Source organism: Dermochelys coriacea, chromosome 10 (genome assembly GCF_009764565.3).
Source record: "Dermochelys coriacea isolate rDerCor1 chromosome 10, rDerCor1.pri.v4, whole genome shotgun sequence".
NCBI classification, from domain to species: Eukaryota; Metazoa; Chordata; order Testudines; family Dermochelyidae; genus Dermochelys; species Dermochelys coriacea.
Genome location: NC_050077.1, coordinates 34,616,336 through 34,631,950, shown reverse-complemented (window position 1 = coordinate 34,631,950; position 15,615 = coordinate 34,616,336). Strand labels below are relative to the sequence as shown.

General features: G+C 49.7%; 1 protein-coding gene across 1 annotated transcript in view; it reads left to right on the top strand.

The window, feature by feature from the left end:
* The window catches only part of CLUAP1 (clusterin associated protein 1), a 133,193-nt gene extending 121,951 nt beyond the window's left edge, over window positions 1-11,242 (top strand). The window contains exons 7-8 of the mRNA XM_038420669.2: window positions 4,441-4,496; window positions 10,052-11,242. Of these exons, the coding sequence (XP_038276597.1) occupies window positions 4,441-4,496; window positions 10,052-10,204 (209 nt within the window). The 3' untranslated portion in view covers window positions 10,205-11,242. The remainder of the gene's footprint in view (window positions 1-4,440; window positions 4,497-10,051) is intronic.
* Window positions 11,243-15,615: the final 4,373 nt, after the last annotated feature.

Sequence of the window (15,615 nt, the reverse complement as noted above, 5' to 3'; positions counted from 1 at the left end):
AGTGGGAGAGGTTTAGGGTGGATATTAGGAAACACTATTTCACTAGGAGGGTGGTGGAGCACTGGAATGGGTTACCTAGGTGGAATGTCCATCCTTAGAGGTTTTTAAGGCCCGACTTGTCAAAGCCCTGGCTGGGATGATTTAGATGGGGTTGGTCCTGCTTTAAGCAGGGGATTGGACTAGATGACCTCCTGAGGTCTCTTCCAACCCTAATATTCCATGATTCTATTATTCTACTGTTTGTGAGTCACCTAAGTTGAATACACATCTGCATGTACTTTGAAGAAGAAATGGTTACTTACTATAACTCTGGTTCTTCGAGGTGTGATGCAGACGTATGTTCTACGACCCACCCTCCATCCCCTCTGCATCGGAGTCTCTTCTCATGGGCTTTCAATGCAAAGGAACTGAGGGGAGAGCGGGGAGGCACTACCTCATATAGCCAGGGGTGGGGCCACACCCATGAGATACGTGCACCGCCCCTCTATGGGTACTAGTAGGCAAAAGTCTCCGGCGCGCTGAGTGTGCACATACCTAAGTAGAACACACGTCTGCATCACATCCCAAAGAACCTCAGTTACAGTAAGTAACCATTTCTTCCTTTATGCTCTTTTCCCAGAGCCAGGCAAATGCCACAAAACTGTGTAGCATTCATCAGTATTTCATTGATTGCATCTGGGGAGATGAAAAGCAATGAGAGCTTATACTAAGCAACTTAAAGCTGCCACATATACTGTTCTGCTTAACTTCTTCCACCCCAGGTACATAGAGGGAGCCTTTCAGGATGCATTTTGGGGGGTGAATCATCTACTTAATGTGCTTGCTGAATAAATAAATCTGAGTTACAAAGAACCTGGGTAAAGATGTAGATCTGCAGCCCTTCGAAGCTTCCCAGTCATTTTTTTTGAGACTTTAGTCAGGAGGTAACATTTTCCTGCTAGACATTATGAACAGAATAATCTGCATACAATGTAACCGTGTGCTGGCTAGACAGCAGAAACTGCCGCTGTTAAGAATGGACATATGTTTAGGAGCTTTCCTGTAGTTGAGAGTTTTATGTCAAAATGTTTTCAGTCCTCTCCATGAAATCCTGCTTATGGCTTTTTCATAGACTCAGAGTTTAATGCAAGAAGGGATCATCTAGTCTGACCTTCTTATTTCACAGGCCATTACATTTCACCCAGTTACCCCTGTACTGGGCCCAATCATTTGTGTTTCCCTAAAGCATATCTTCCAGAGATGCATGCAGTCTTGGTTTGAAGACATTGAGAGATGGAGAATCCACCACTTCGCTTGAAGAAAAGGAGTACTTATGGCACTTTAGAGACTAACAAATTTATTTGAACATAAGCTTTTGTGAGCTACAGCTCACTTCATCGGATGCATGCAGTGGCTGCATGCATCCGATGAAGTGAGCTGTAGCTCACAAAAGGTTATGTTCAAATAAATTTGTTAGTCTCTAAGGTGCCACAAGTACTCCTTTTCTTTTTGCGGATACAGACTAACACGGCTGCTACTCTGAAATCTGTCACTTTGCTTGGTAGTTTGTTCCAGTAGTTAATCACCCTCGTTGTTAAAATTTGTGCCCAATTTCTAATTTGGATTTGTCTGGCTTTAGCTTCCATTGGTTCTTGTTATGCCTTTCTCTGAAGAACCCTTTAGTACTGTCAAGGTTCCTTCCCCACTCTGAAATCTAGGGTACAGATGTGGGGACCTGCATGAAAGACCCCCTAAGCTTATTCTTACCAGCTTAGATTAGAAACTTCCCAAGGTACAAACTTTGTCTTGTCCTTGAACTGTATGCTGCCACCACCAAGTGTCTTACACAAAGACCAGGGAAAGAGCCTGGTCTTGGAGATGTCTTCCCCCAAAATATCCCCCCAAGTCCTATACCCCCTTTCCTGGGGAAGGCTTGATAAGAATCCTCACCAATTTGTACAGGTGAACACAGATCCAAACCCTTGGATCTTAAGAACAATGAAAAATCAATCAGGTTCTTAAAAGAAGAATTTTAATTAAAGAACAGGTAAAAGAATCACCTCTGTAAAATCAGGATGGTAAATACCTTACAGGGTAATCAGATTCAAAACATAGAGAATCTCTCTAGGCAAAACCTTAAGTTACAAAAAGACACAAAAGCAGGAATATACATTCCATTCAGCACAGCTGATTTTACCAGCCATTAAACAAAAGGAAATCTAACGCATTTCTAGCTACATTACTTACTAACTAACCAGGGGTTGTGAGGCTGCATTCCTGATCTGTTCCCAGCAAAAGCATCACACAGACAGAGAAATCCTTTGTGACCCCCCCCATCCAGATTTGAAAGTATCTTGTCCTCTCATTGGTCATTTTGGGTCAGGTGCCAGCTAGGTTACCTTGGCTTCTTAACCCTTTACAGATGAAAGGGTTTTGCCTCTGGCCAAGAGGGATTTTATAGCACTGTACACAGCCAGATGGTTACCCTTCCCTTGATATTTATGACAAGTACTTAGTATTTTCTCCCCTGGAAAATACTCATGTACTGCAATCAAGCACCTCTCAATCTTCTTTTTGATAAACTAAACAGATTGAGCTGTGTGTAACTAGAGTGCTGCTTCCTTGCAAGTGTGTCAGCAGGCAGAAGATTACTGTAGAGTTCATTATGTTTGGCAAGAAAAGCCATTTTATATAATTGGATGTGTGACCCAGCCTGTGGAACTGTTGCACTGGTATAAGGTACCATGGAAACACAGGGCCTGACTCACTAGCGTAACTTCACTTCAGTGAAGTTACTCCAGATTCTCACCAGTGTGAGAGAAAATTCGGACTCTGCAGAAAAGGCATGTTACAGACACACGTGTGCGTGCACACACGCATACATGCACACACAGCATGTGTCACTGCTGTAATTTAGGTCTTAGCATGCTCTTTGCATGTTCATTCCATCAGTGGTTACGTGGTACGTGCTCTGTGTGGCCATGAAAAATAACTGAAGCATTACTTTGTCTTCAAATCACCATGCACACATGATGCTGTATAAATACTAATCTCAGCAACCACTGGGTGGGAACTTGGCAAATGGATGGGCCATTAGAGCTGAAAACATCAGCGAAAGACAGGATATGGACTTAGAATATGGGTGCTGATGGCCACCTCACCTGGCCAGTTGCTAAATGGCACAGATTTAAAAGAGTTCATGCAGCACACCAATGTCTAAAATAAAGTAGGTGTCAGAGTAGCAGCCGTGTTAGTCTGTATTCTCAAAAAGAAAAGGAGTACTTGTGGCACCTTAGAGACTAACAAATTTATTAGAGCATAAGCTTTCGTGAGCTACAGCTCACTTCATCGGATGCATCCGATGAAGTGAGCTGTAGCTCACGAAAGCTTATGCTCTAATAAATTTGTTAGTCTCTAAGGTGCCACAAGTACTCCTTTTCTTTTTTTTAAAATAAAGTAACAGCACAATGAGGATTATGTTGCAAAAATTTAGATCAAGAGAAAAAATGTGTCTGAAGCCATCGGGGGGGGGGGGGTGGTAGTGGCGGCGTAGTTCTTTATTAACGATAAGTAAGGCTTAGTCACAGGTATTTTTAGCACGGGAAGTAAACAAAAATGACCTGTCCATGACTTTTACTATATACCCCTGACTGAAACTTGGGGGAGAGGAGCTGCCTGGGGGCACTGTGAATGCTGGGGGAGAGTGGCCCGGGTGCTGGGGGGCAGGGGGAGGGATGGTGGCGCGCAGCCCGGGACCCCTGTTGGTACTGTGGATGGGGGTTGGTGGGGCCAGCAGGCTCCCTTCCTGTCTCTGCGCCTCCCCCTCCCCCCCCAGCAGCAGCAGAGTTTTAGTGTGGGAGGGAGTTGGGGCATGGGATTAGGTGAGGCAGGCTCTGGGCGGCCCTAACGTGAGGGACTCCCAGAAGCAGATACATCCTCCTCGCTCAGCTCCTAGACGAAGGCGTGGCCAGGCAGCTCTGTGTGCTGCCTCCGCCCAGAGCGCTGGCTTCACAGCTCCTATTGGCCAGGAACCACGGCCAATGGGAGCTGTGGGGGCAGTGCCTGCAGGCCTGAGCTGCCCCTGAACCAGGCACATTGGTCGCTGCAGAAGTCACAAAGGTCACAGAAAAACATGGAATCTGTGACCTCAGTCACAAACTCACAGCCTTAATGATAAGGCATAGGGAGAGTAACCACCATGAATCAAGCTAACAAAATGAGGAATAAGCAGATAATAACCCCCCACACCTCCTTCTGAGCCCCCTGGCATTGAAGGAGCATTGGGGTCCAACCCTGCTGTAGTTTGCCTTGATGATGGTGCATCATTATGCCCCTAGGAGCAAACCATGAGCTTTATCTCCCCAAGGGTTATTTATTCACACAGCAGCTCCTTAGTTGTTCTCTGTTAATGAAGTGGAGGGGCGGGCATGTTCTCATTGTGGTTTTCTCTCTGCTGCCCAGGGAGACCCAACAAACGGATTGTGGGGACAATGCAAGGTGGAGACACAGAGGATGATGTAAGTAGGAAAAGATCTTCTGTGGGCTGCAGGGCATCTCGGATTGTCCATCATTGATGGAGCTTTGCAGTGACAGACCTGCTCCCACAGCACTAGATGGCAGTGTTCCCTGACAAATCTTCATCACACACGCATTCTCCCCCCATTTCCTTTCCCGTCCTCACCTTACACACCCTCTCTCTCCTGCATGTTGTTTCCCTGTTTTCTTTATTTAGCCTGTTTAGTCTCTGTTTCTTCTCCATTGCCCTAACGCCATTATGTACCTCATTAGAAATGACAGATCTCCTGTCTGTGCTAGAACTCCCACCCACTTCTGTTCTGGCCAGCCATTGATCCTGAGGCAACAATGGGGTGGAGGGAGGGGTTGGGATTTTCGGCAGAGTTGAGGGGATGTAGGCACATTCATTTAAATGGAAACTGTGTCTCTATATCCCTAGGCTGCTTTGAAAATCCCACCATGGCTCTTTAAGACCCAAAAAATGTCTTGTTCTAGGGGGAGAAAAGAGTCTAGCAATATTGCCCTCAAGCTACTGGAGGGAAGGGGACTGTGCTGTGATTTTCTTCTCCCAGTCCTGCTGCCCAGCCGGAAGATTGGATGGGGAGCTGCTTCTGCCTTCTACCCCCTGCTGTCAGAAGGGAGATGGGGCCAGGGAAGGGATAGTGAAGGCTGACCCTGGTGACTAGAGGCTAAAGAGGCCACGCTAGGGATCAGAGCACCCCCACCTAAGACCCATCCGGGAATAGGCAGACATTCTAGCTGCTCCACTTGCCCCTTTAAGGCCTAGTTAGCTGGTGTCCTCCACCAGCATGTCCTGTCAGCTGGGGCCCTGCCCTTCTGCCAGTGACCGGCAGGATGGGCTCTGTGCAGTGCTGCTAGTCCAAGGTAGAGGGACCAGGCTGTTAATGGCAGGAAGCAGAGCCCTGTTGTCCAGAACCAGCAATGGGGCTCTGCCATTCGTAGATCTTCCTCTCAGCGCTGCTCTGACTCACTCAGACTAAAGCTGGTATAAGGGTTTCAGAGGTGACATTTCTTTGCTATAAAGTATTTGGACTTTCTAAAAGCTGTTGGCAAAGCCCTTCCCCAGAGGCTGCTAAGGAAACCTGCCCAGTGTGAGAGGAAGGAGCTGTCATGAATCAGAAAGGGCCTACGAGAGAGAGAGAGAGCGCAAAGAGCAGGAACTAATGGTGAATTATCAGCCTGGCAAAGATTAACAGTGGGCGCCTCAGGGTTCAGGACTTGGAGCAGTAGCATTGAATATCACGGGACCCACAGACTTGCCCCTGTGATCCATGCATTTGTGACCTCTAGGCTTGCTTACTGCATCCTAGTATCCCCAGAAATGAAGTCACATGCCCGACAAAGCTCTAACTAGCACGAAATGCAGTAGAGCACCTGCTTAGCAACACAGCTCTAGTAAGCATAATGTCCTGGCACACCACATTGGTTCTCCATTGAACCGTTTGGTTCAAGGTCTCAGTCCTACCATTCAAAGCCCCTCCCTCCCCCCCCCGGGATTGGCCCTGTCTACCTAAGAGACACCTCTCCCTCCATGACCAGGATCTCAGGCATAGGAGCGTGGGAGACAGAATTTAAAATGGGGTGGGACCTACACTGTGGAACTCACTGCCCCCAGAGACAGGACTGACTGGGGACCTCCCAACATTCACAGTTGAATGCAAAACCCATCTCTGCCATGACTTCCCCACAGAAGGTCTGTCCCCAACACACCCCAACCAAACTGAGCTATACAAGCAGTCTCTCCTGCCAGCAGAGGAGAAGGAAGGAGGGTTATCCCTGTTTGAGGCGAGTTTGATAGTTTTGGGGATGCTCAGATACTGTGATGAGGGGGTCTGAAGCCCTAGCCATACAGACCAGCTCCCAGTGTTCTTTCTGCTCAGGGCCCAGTGGAGTGAAGTGCCTCACATTCTGTCTAGGCAGGAATTCACCAGCCCTTGCTCAACGATTCGCTTCTGGCTTGAATTGGTTTCTTTACGTTCATTTTTCTGCCTGCTGGGGAATGACTCGTTCTCTGTGTTTGGGCCAGAGACACCCACATTCCTGTGCAGGGCTGCTGGCAGGTGACAAGTTCCCTGAATACTTTGTCTCCCACCAGTCTCTGTCTGGCTGTCTGAGGAGTACAAACTCCCTCTGGTATCAGCAGTATCCAGGGAAGGAAGCGTAATTATCTCCAGGCACAGGGCATGGATGTGTGAGCTGGATACCTCTCGTCACTTACAGCCACTCACTGTAAGGCAGCTCTTGGGAGCTGAGTGAGCTTTGGTGAGGGCCTGTTGCTGCAGCAGGGAGAACGCAGGAGCACTCCAAAGAGAGAGCCCTCTCACAGCATGCTGGGGATTAGGACTCCTTGGGCTGTTTCTCAGTTAGTATCTGGGGCTGCAGCTGCTTGGGAAAGCTCTCTGCCACATCACTGCAGTGTCTGATGTGTGACAGTGTGACACTGCAGTGTCACAGCCCCCCAGGAGGGAGAGACATAGCAGCCCCATTTTACAGGGGGAGGGATACTGGGGCACAGAGAAGAGCAGTGACAGGTCAGTGCCAGAGTTAGGAGTAGAACCTGGGTCTGCTGAGTCCCAAGCCAGTGCCTCAGCCCTAAAACGAGTCTTCCTTCTCCCATAAAGCTTGCAAAGCCCCTCCCAGCCCATTGCCCACAAGAGCAAGTTTTCCTCCAGGCACCCTGTGGGGCCCAGATCCCTTCAGCGGGGGAAGGGTGCTGATCACTGCACGACTTTCAGGGCGTGGGCGTGGGTATCAGATCCAGTGCTTAGAGCCATAGGCACCAAGCCTGAGGAGTGTAGCCAAAGTCAATAGCCAGGGCCCAGTGCCTAGCGTCAAGCCAGACTCAATAACCAGGAACAGAGGCAGGAGCCGGGAACGAGGCAGAGCGGGGATCTGCCTTGTTAATTCCTAGTACTGCCTCCAGGCTTAAATGGAATGTCTGGACCAATCTGAGGCTATGGGAGGAGCTGCCAGGCATCTCTGCTTTGAGCAGCACTTTCCGTGTGATGGGTTTCCCAGGACATACGTTGTGCTGGCCATGGCTCTGCCAAAGCTGGCTGGTGGAAGCAGCACCAAGCCACAGACCTGGGTTCAAGATTCACAAATCCTCTCAACGAGCAGGGAGGGGTCCTCCTCCAGACTGGAAGGTGTATTTTGTCTTCGTTTACCTCCTTCTGCACCAGCCTGTGCTGGCCAGAGCCAGGCTATGGCTCCCTCCATGGACTCTTGGCCTGAGCCAGGACAGGGATGCTGCCTAGCCCCTCAAGCCAGGCACCGCGTGGCTGCTTTCTCTCATTCTCGCTCTCTCCTGTCTCCACTCCCTTTTGTCCTTCTCTCATCTTTCTGGTTGTAGCCACTCCACACAGAATAGGGGAGGCCAGGATGACTGGGGCCTGTTCCCCCCTTACACACACACACTCCACCTATTGGCACCTGTCAGGTCCCAGCAGCCACCCAGGCATGGAGCTCAAGAGTAGCCCAGTCCAGTAGCTCTCAGCAGTAGCTGCTTCAGCTCCTCCTGGAGCAGCATCCCAGGTAACAGGGCTCAGCCACAATTACGTGACTCTACCAGGGACAGACCCACAGCCAGAAATGGGTCAAAATATAGAGAAGGAAACCCAAGGAAGTGAAGGTTAAACCTGCTAAGGGAGAGAACCAGACCACAGAGTAGGGCAGGCGGGGGGAAGAACACAGCGAAGGGACAGAGTGGCAAGAGCTGTACACTGGAGGCAATGGCTATGCCCCCGGCCTCCCGGCCTGCTTTGCTTGTGTATCACAAAATCATAGAAGATCAGGGTTGGAAGGGACCTCAGGAGGTCATCTAGGTCCAACCCCCTGCTCAAAGCAGGACCAACACCAACTAAATCATCCCAGCCAGGCCTTTGACAAGTCGGGCCTTAAAAACCTCTAAGGATAGAGATTCCACCATCTCCCTAGGTAACCCATTCCAGTGCTTCACCACCCTCCTAGTGAAACGGTGTTTCGTAATATCCCACCTAGACCTCCCCCACTGCAACTTGAGACCATTGCTCCTCGTTCTGTCATCTGCCAGCACTGAGAACAGCTGAGCTCCATCCGCTTTGGAACCCTCCTCCAGGTAGTTGAAGGCTGCTATCAAATCCCCCTACGCATTGCCTTTAGGGCAGGGTCTGGGTTTCCCTTCCAGCACCCAGCCCAGCGGGGCGTAATATTGATAATCATCCTCACGGGGCTTGGCTGCCTCAGCCTCTGCCAGGGCAGGGCACCTCCTGTGGCAGCTGAGCTGTGTGCTGCGAGAGCAGAGCCATGACCTCGGGGTTGGTGAGCTGCTTCCTGAGTCTAGCTCTGGCTGAGCTGCTCCTGGGACCAGGCACGCTGGGGGCTGCTGCAGGGGCAGAGAAGGAAGGTGGGTTCCAAGAAGCTGCCTACTGCTCCAGGCCAACATGTTTGCAGTGGGGAGCAAAGTGAGCCCAGGGCTGGTTTCCATACCCATCTGCTCCTCTCCTTTGTCCCCGCCCTGTCTCCCTCAACCAGTCTGGGATGCCCCTTTCAGGGAGAAGCTCTGTTCTCTTCCAGGGAGCCTGGCTCCTGGCAGACTGTCATGCAGGACAGCCTGCAGGCCTCTAGCACTGGTGAGCAGCATGTCTCTGGGCACCATTGCCCTGTGCATGCTGTTTGGAGTTGGCTTTCCAAGTCCTGTCTGTGTTCCCAGCATCCCTTCCTGTAGCATCGCGCTTTGCAGCACCGCTCAGACATTGCGCACAGCACCCTCAGCTGTGAGCAGCGTCCACTGCTGCCTCCTTTCCTTGCTCTCACTTTGGTTGCGTTCTTTTGCTTTTCTTTTTAATATTTTTCCCTTCTCCATCTCCCATTGTTCTCTCCACCGTCGCTCTCCAAGGCGGGATCAGCCCAAGCCCAACCAGGTAAACACAAGACCTCCAGCATCAAGGCACAGGTGGGTGTGTCTCCTGCAGTTCCTTTCGTCACCTTTATCCTAGGGCACTCCGCAGTTTCCTCTATGGTCTTGCAGTCCCCCTGGATTCAGCAGCGGTAAAGAAGTCCATTGTCAGCATCTCACTGGGGGCCTGGAAAGGAGGTCTTCAGCAGCATGAGTGGAGCAGCCATTGCCTAGCAAAGTGGGAGATTGCTGCTGAAAGCTGTGTTGTGTCTTTAGTTCCCACCTGTGGTGAGGGCTTCAGTCTCCGATCATTTCTGAGTCAGCAGCTCCAGCCTGTGCTGTTGGCTCAGTAATGAAGCCATATACTGTTATTACTCCCTATGCCAGATCCAAAACTGGACCCCACCCCACTGTGTGTTTCTTGGTAACTGGGTCATTATCTCAGGATGGAGGGACGTGGTTCTGGTTAATTTCAGCATGGGCGGGGAACGTGACTGCAGTTCTTCTCAGCAGAGGGTGATGTGCAGGTTTCCCCCCTGCCAAGTTTCTGGGCACACAGAAGACATGTACATTGCAGGCTTTGTACGTTTTGGCCATTGAGGATAGCACTGGTTTGAGAAGGGACTGGCCATGAATTCAGTACCCACTGCTTTCTTACAGGAGGAGTCGGAGGATAGTGAGATTGACCTGGATGATGATGAAGATGATGATGAGGATGACATTGAAGATGACAGCATGGAAATCTCTCCCAGCAAGGCCAATCGCCGGGCCAGGAAGCCAGAGCCACTGGAGGAGAGTGATAATGACTTCTGACTCTCCTTCCGAGGGGGAACCACTCAACATCTTGAGATGAAAATTTCAGACAGCGCAAGGATTGGGAATGTAACACACTGCTGGGCCTGCAGGTATTTTATATCAGAATGAAATTTGAAGTTGGTAAATAATAAAGCTATGTTCATAGTGACAGTTAAACTTTAATTGCCAGTCTTCTTCCCTGCTCGTCTTTCCCAAAGTTTGACTCATTCTGATGATAACTAAAAGTGATGTAATATTAAATACTTGTTTACTTAACCTCTTGGAAAGTGGGATTGTATATGAGCATTAGAACTAGGGCTCCAAGCTTTGAAAACCACTTCCAAATGGTCATTTAAGCCTTGTCTACACACAAACCTCTACAAGTGTAACTAAAACTGGTTACAACTGATGTAAAACCCTTGTGTGGGTACATTTGAATTGATTTAAACCTGCTTTATATTGATTTAGCCAAAAAAGATGCCTTAACAAATTAAGGGGTTGTTACCACACAGAGGTTCACCAGTTTAACTATAGATGTGATATTAAACTGATAAGGTAAGCCATTGCAGAACACTGTGTGGATGCTGTTATATTGGCATAAACCCATCTTATGTCAGTAATTTATCTTAAATCTGTCAGGAAGCGGGTTAAGCAAAATTGCAATAATCCACTCTTGAACCACCATCACAAGGCTTTGCAGCAGTTGAACTAAATCAGCATAAGCATCAGCCCTTTAGTTAAAGTCCTGAACCTATATGTAGACCAGGCCGTAGTCTCTTGCAATGAGTGCAGTCAAATATGTCCCAAGTTTGTCTAACTGTCTAAGGGTTTGCCTTCATTGCAATGCGTGCCTTACAGGACCTTCCTTCTTTGGATATCTTTTGCATGATACCTTCCGATACGACAACTGCTTAGAGATTCTCTTGCATAAACAAGTCTAAAAAGCCACAGAAGTCTATTGTACTATCAAATCCTGCTGTCCTCCTGCGTGCTATACAAGTTGTGTTGTTTATATAGATTCCCGTGTTTCAGAAATAAATGTATTTTCTACATTGATTCATGTCACCTTTTTTATTGAGAAGTTTTAGTAGATTAGGCGGGCGCAATTCTTGTTGAGAAACCATGTAGATTAGAGAAAGCTCAAATGCATTCACTTCATGGGTCAGTTATGTCTGCCTCCCTTGCTTGTCAGTGCTGCTGTAGAATATCATAGCTTCACAGGAGCAGACATTACTGCTCGATTAGAGCACTTCACCTTGGCGCGTGTTCATTAGGACAGCTGAGTGGCCCAGTTTTGTTTCCATATTGCTGGCACCCTGCTGGCCTGGCATGTTCTGCATCTGGAAATCTGCTCTTGTTTACCCTACATCTGCATTACAAATGTGCATCTAACCCTCTTCATTATTAGTACTGCAGAGAGGCAGGAACATTAAGTAGTTCAAGGTGAATTTCTTCATGCCACCCATCCCAGCCATTCCTTTCACCCCAGTATGGTGCCAGTCAATAGAGCAAGGAGGTTGAAGTCTAACTTTATGTTGGTGCACAAGGAACCATCTTTTTTTTTTTTCAGTGTTTGTACAGCACCTAGTTCAATGGGGTCTTGGTCCATGATGAGAGCTCCTAGATGCTATGGTAACACAAATCAACACCAATAATATCGCAACTCACCTAGATTTTAAAGACTCACCATAACTGGGATTACTAGGAGAGCTGTTTGCCTTATTGTACATCCAGTAAGTTAAAGGGAGTTTTGCCACTTGCTTCAAAGAGAACAGAGGGCCCTTTCTGCTTTGTGATTCCACAGGTGCTAGCTAGCTGTGAACTGTCAGGAGGGCCTACACTCCACAATCCGTCATGGAATCCCAGCAGCATTCCAGCGGTTAGCAGGGGACCTGTGCTCTACGTCCACTTCCAACACTAGTTACATATTCTGTTGGGAATCTGCTGTGCACTGAGAGAGGCAGAAGCCATTGCTTCCACTACCCCCATCTATCAAAACCAAGGTCGCACCCCAGACTGAAAGTTGCTGCTCATAAAATCAAGCCTGGTCCCTGTGCTGGGGTGCTGTTAGTTACATTTCCCATGTGTTATTGTCTTCCTTGTAACTGAATCAGACAGAGTCAAACATATTCTGTGTATGAACACAGAACACTGTACTGCCACCTAGCACCGTCTACACAGAGCTTCAGTCAAACAAGGCTGCAGTTTGTAGGCTAACATACTGCATCCAGCCTGGACAAGATGCAGTTTGAAGGCTCCAGGAATGGCCCTTAAGAGCACTCAGTGGATTTGCTACAAAAACACTTTTTTAAAAAAAAGTTGTTGCAGAAATCACTGACTCTGCTCACCCCTTAGCATCATGGCGCTGGGAATTCACAGCACATGGGGCTCGATTCGCCGCTGCCCGCCCCTTGTGAAGCCATTTACACATGTGCAAAGGGAATGCAGCGTGGCTTTGAAATGCTCCTACCGCTGTGCGGCTTCCTGATGTGGACAGCCACTTTGCCCAGGTGTCAATTATGGCACAAAGTGAGGAGTCAGGCCCATTCATGCCAAACTGCTGCCAAGGAACAGATCCCATTGTGGCAGGTGGCCCTAGTATCCTGCTGACCCCTGAGTGCAAGACCCCCCCATAGATTAGGGCATAGGGTCTGAGCACAGCGCATCTAAAGACATACGCCTGCACGCCTCCAGTAGATGAGGTTTGGTAGCACATCTGCTGCCCCTGAGCAAATACCATCTGGGGCCTGGGGAGAGACAGGCATGAAAGGGAAGCCATTACAGCAGACATTTGCTTAGCCAGCCCCCTTTTACCTGAAATACCCCTCTGGTGGATAATGAGTAAATTCCCCCCAGTGTATCATTTGCATGGAAAGCTACCTGTTTAGCTAAACACATTTCATTCCCTTCTTCCATTTGGATAAACAGGGGTTTGCTGAGCTCAGTGCTGGGAACACTGCTCAACTGTACAGACCTTCACTGCTGAGCTCTGCTCTGAAGGCTGGAGGAGACGGGCTACAGGGCTTGTTTGTGGTAGGTCAGAACAGAAATTAAAAAAAACCCCAACACCCTTGCCTCTGTGTTTGCTGCTAAGTAAGTGGAAGTGAGCGCGGCCAATGCCTGTGCTATTGCTAACCACCAGTCGTGCATGACAGGCCAATGTAGGCAGAGTAGGTGCGTCCAGCTCTTCAAAGGGGAAGTGGAGGGCTGTGGTCAAGTGGTGTCTCCAGGAGCGGGCTGGATCTACAGGGGTCCCCAGTAAGATAGCCATTTGACCAGCAAGCACCACACAGGAACAAGGGCTAGTTCCTATTTTAAGTATGGGGAAACCTATGGTGGCTCGGACCTCCTTCCCCTGCCTTTCCGCACTGTGGGATTGACAAAGGCTGTGTAGTGACGACCAGCTGGGACAGCGGCTCACCAGGGCTTCCTACCTAGTTGCATGCAGCTTACCCAGCAAGGGCTCGCTGGAGAATGGGTGGCGCCTGCGCTGTGGATGCAACCTGGGGTAATTCTCATTGCTCCAGGTGCCAGTTCTTAAGACAGAAAGAGAAAAGTTCCTACTGGAGCTGAACTGTTGTATAGTCCCTGGGAACACTGCGGACCAGCCTCTGATCTCAGCTTAGCGCTGACACCCATATATAAAGCCTAGCTGACTGCATTGACGCTATGTTTACGCCCGTGGAACTGAATTCACAGTGGCCTACTGCTTTAAATGAAGCATTTTGTCTCCATGTTCATTCCTAGCTTTGGCTCAGGCTTATGCAGAGAGTAAGGTGCCCTGAACAGAGTGCCACTCAGCATGGACTGACTGGCCCAAGCCCCAGTGCTGCACACGGCAGCCAAAAAAACACCTGCACAGCTGATTCAGTGAGACTAAGTGGGAGAGGTAAGAGCCACTCCTGGGACCTGAAGCAGAGCTCAGTGTACACTCAAAAGCTTGGTTGGCTCTCTCACCTACTAAAGTTGGGCCAATACAAGCTATTACCCCACCCACCTTATCATGGTAATATCATATATACCTGAGGGCATTCTGCGCCAAAAAGTTAAAAATTCTGCATCAAAAAATTAAAAATTCTGAGCACAGTGTTTTAAAATTCTGCACATTTTATTTGTCAAATAAATGTATAGGCTCTAGCATAGCATTGGGGAGCACAGGCCACTGGCTGCATAGAGATGGGAGATCACTCTGCAGCTCCCCCACTCCCCGGGAAACAGACTCAGCAGTGAGGCTGCACCCAACCCTGGCACAGGGCAAGAACCGGCCCTGCCCCGGAGACACCCCAGTGCCCTGCTCCTCTGTGCCAGGTGCACAAGGTGTGGGCAGGAAGGCTCAGCAAGGCAGGATCCAAATGTGGAGGGGCTTAACGTGGAGGGATCCAGGTGTGGATTGAAAAGATTCTGGGGTGGTGGTGGCTCAGTGGGGGAATCCAGATGCAAGAGGGATCTGGCTACACAGGGGCTTGTTGCGGAGTTCTGGATACAACAGTAATGGGACTATGCGGGGCTGTGGGGGTCTAAGTGAAGATGGTTGGGGCTCAGCAGCAGAAAGGGGGTCTGGGTGTCCAGATGCTGGGGTAATAGGGCTCAGTTGGGTGGGGCTCCAGGTGCAGCTGGTTGGGGGCTCGGTGGGGGGGCTCATCGGGGTGGTCAAGGTGCAAAGGGAGTGGGGTTTAGGGGGTTGGGTGCGGGGGCGGGGTGAGGCTCAGTGGAGGGGTTTGGGTAGGAGGGGGTCTGGATGCACGGGGGTTGGGCAGGTGGGGGAGCATCTCACTGTACAGGGATCCCTCACCCTGCAGCTACGCCCAGCGTAGGGTAGGAGCGACCAGATAGGTCTTCCCCAGTCCTGCCCCCTGCCCCACAGTGATTTACCTCTCTCCTGGCTGCCTTGGGCACCCGAAACAACCTGCTTGGGGAGGGTGGTATGACCGCTCTTGTGGCTTTCCTTTGCTTCCCTGTCAGAAAGTCATTTTTCTGCAGGGAAGCAAAGAAATCTGCAGGGGACATATGTTCTGTGCAGGTGCAGTGGCTCGGAATTCCCCCAGGAGTATAATATCCTGGGGCCAGCATGACAAACAGCTGATGATTTGGGGAGAGCCTTGCTGTCCTGCCCTGCCCTTTTGGAAGAAGTTTCGCCCAGCTGGGGAAGTGAGACAGGGTATTCTCGGGGAAATAAGTGTCCCGCTCCAGTTTGTTTTACTGGGAAATTCCAGGGCTGGGTGACCCAGCCCTACAGCTCTTAGTTCCCAGCTGCCAAACTGCATTGAGCGCCATCTGCCTGTGGAGGGAGGCTCAGGCTCTCTGGCCCAGACCCTCAAAAGTGTTAGGGGCCTAAATACCTTTGAGGCTCCGGCCTCTGGCTAGAAGCCCCAGCCAGTAGCCTTGTGGTCTTAGCAGGTTCTGCACTATCCATTAGTTGGCGGGAGGCA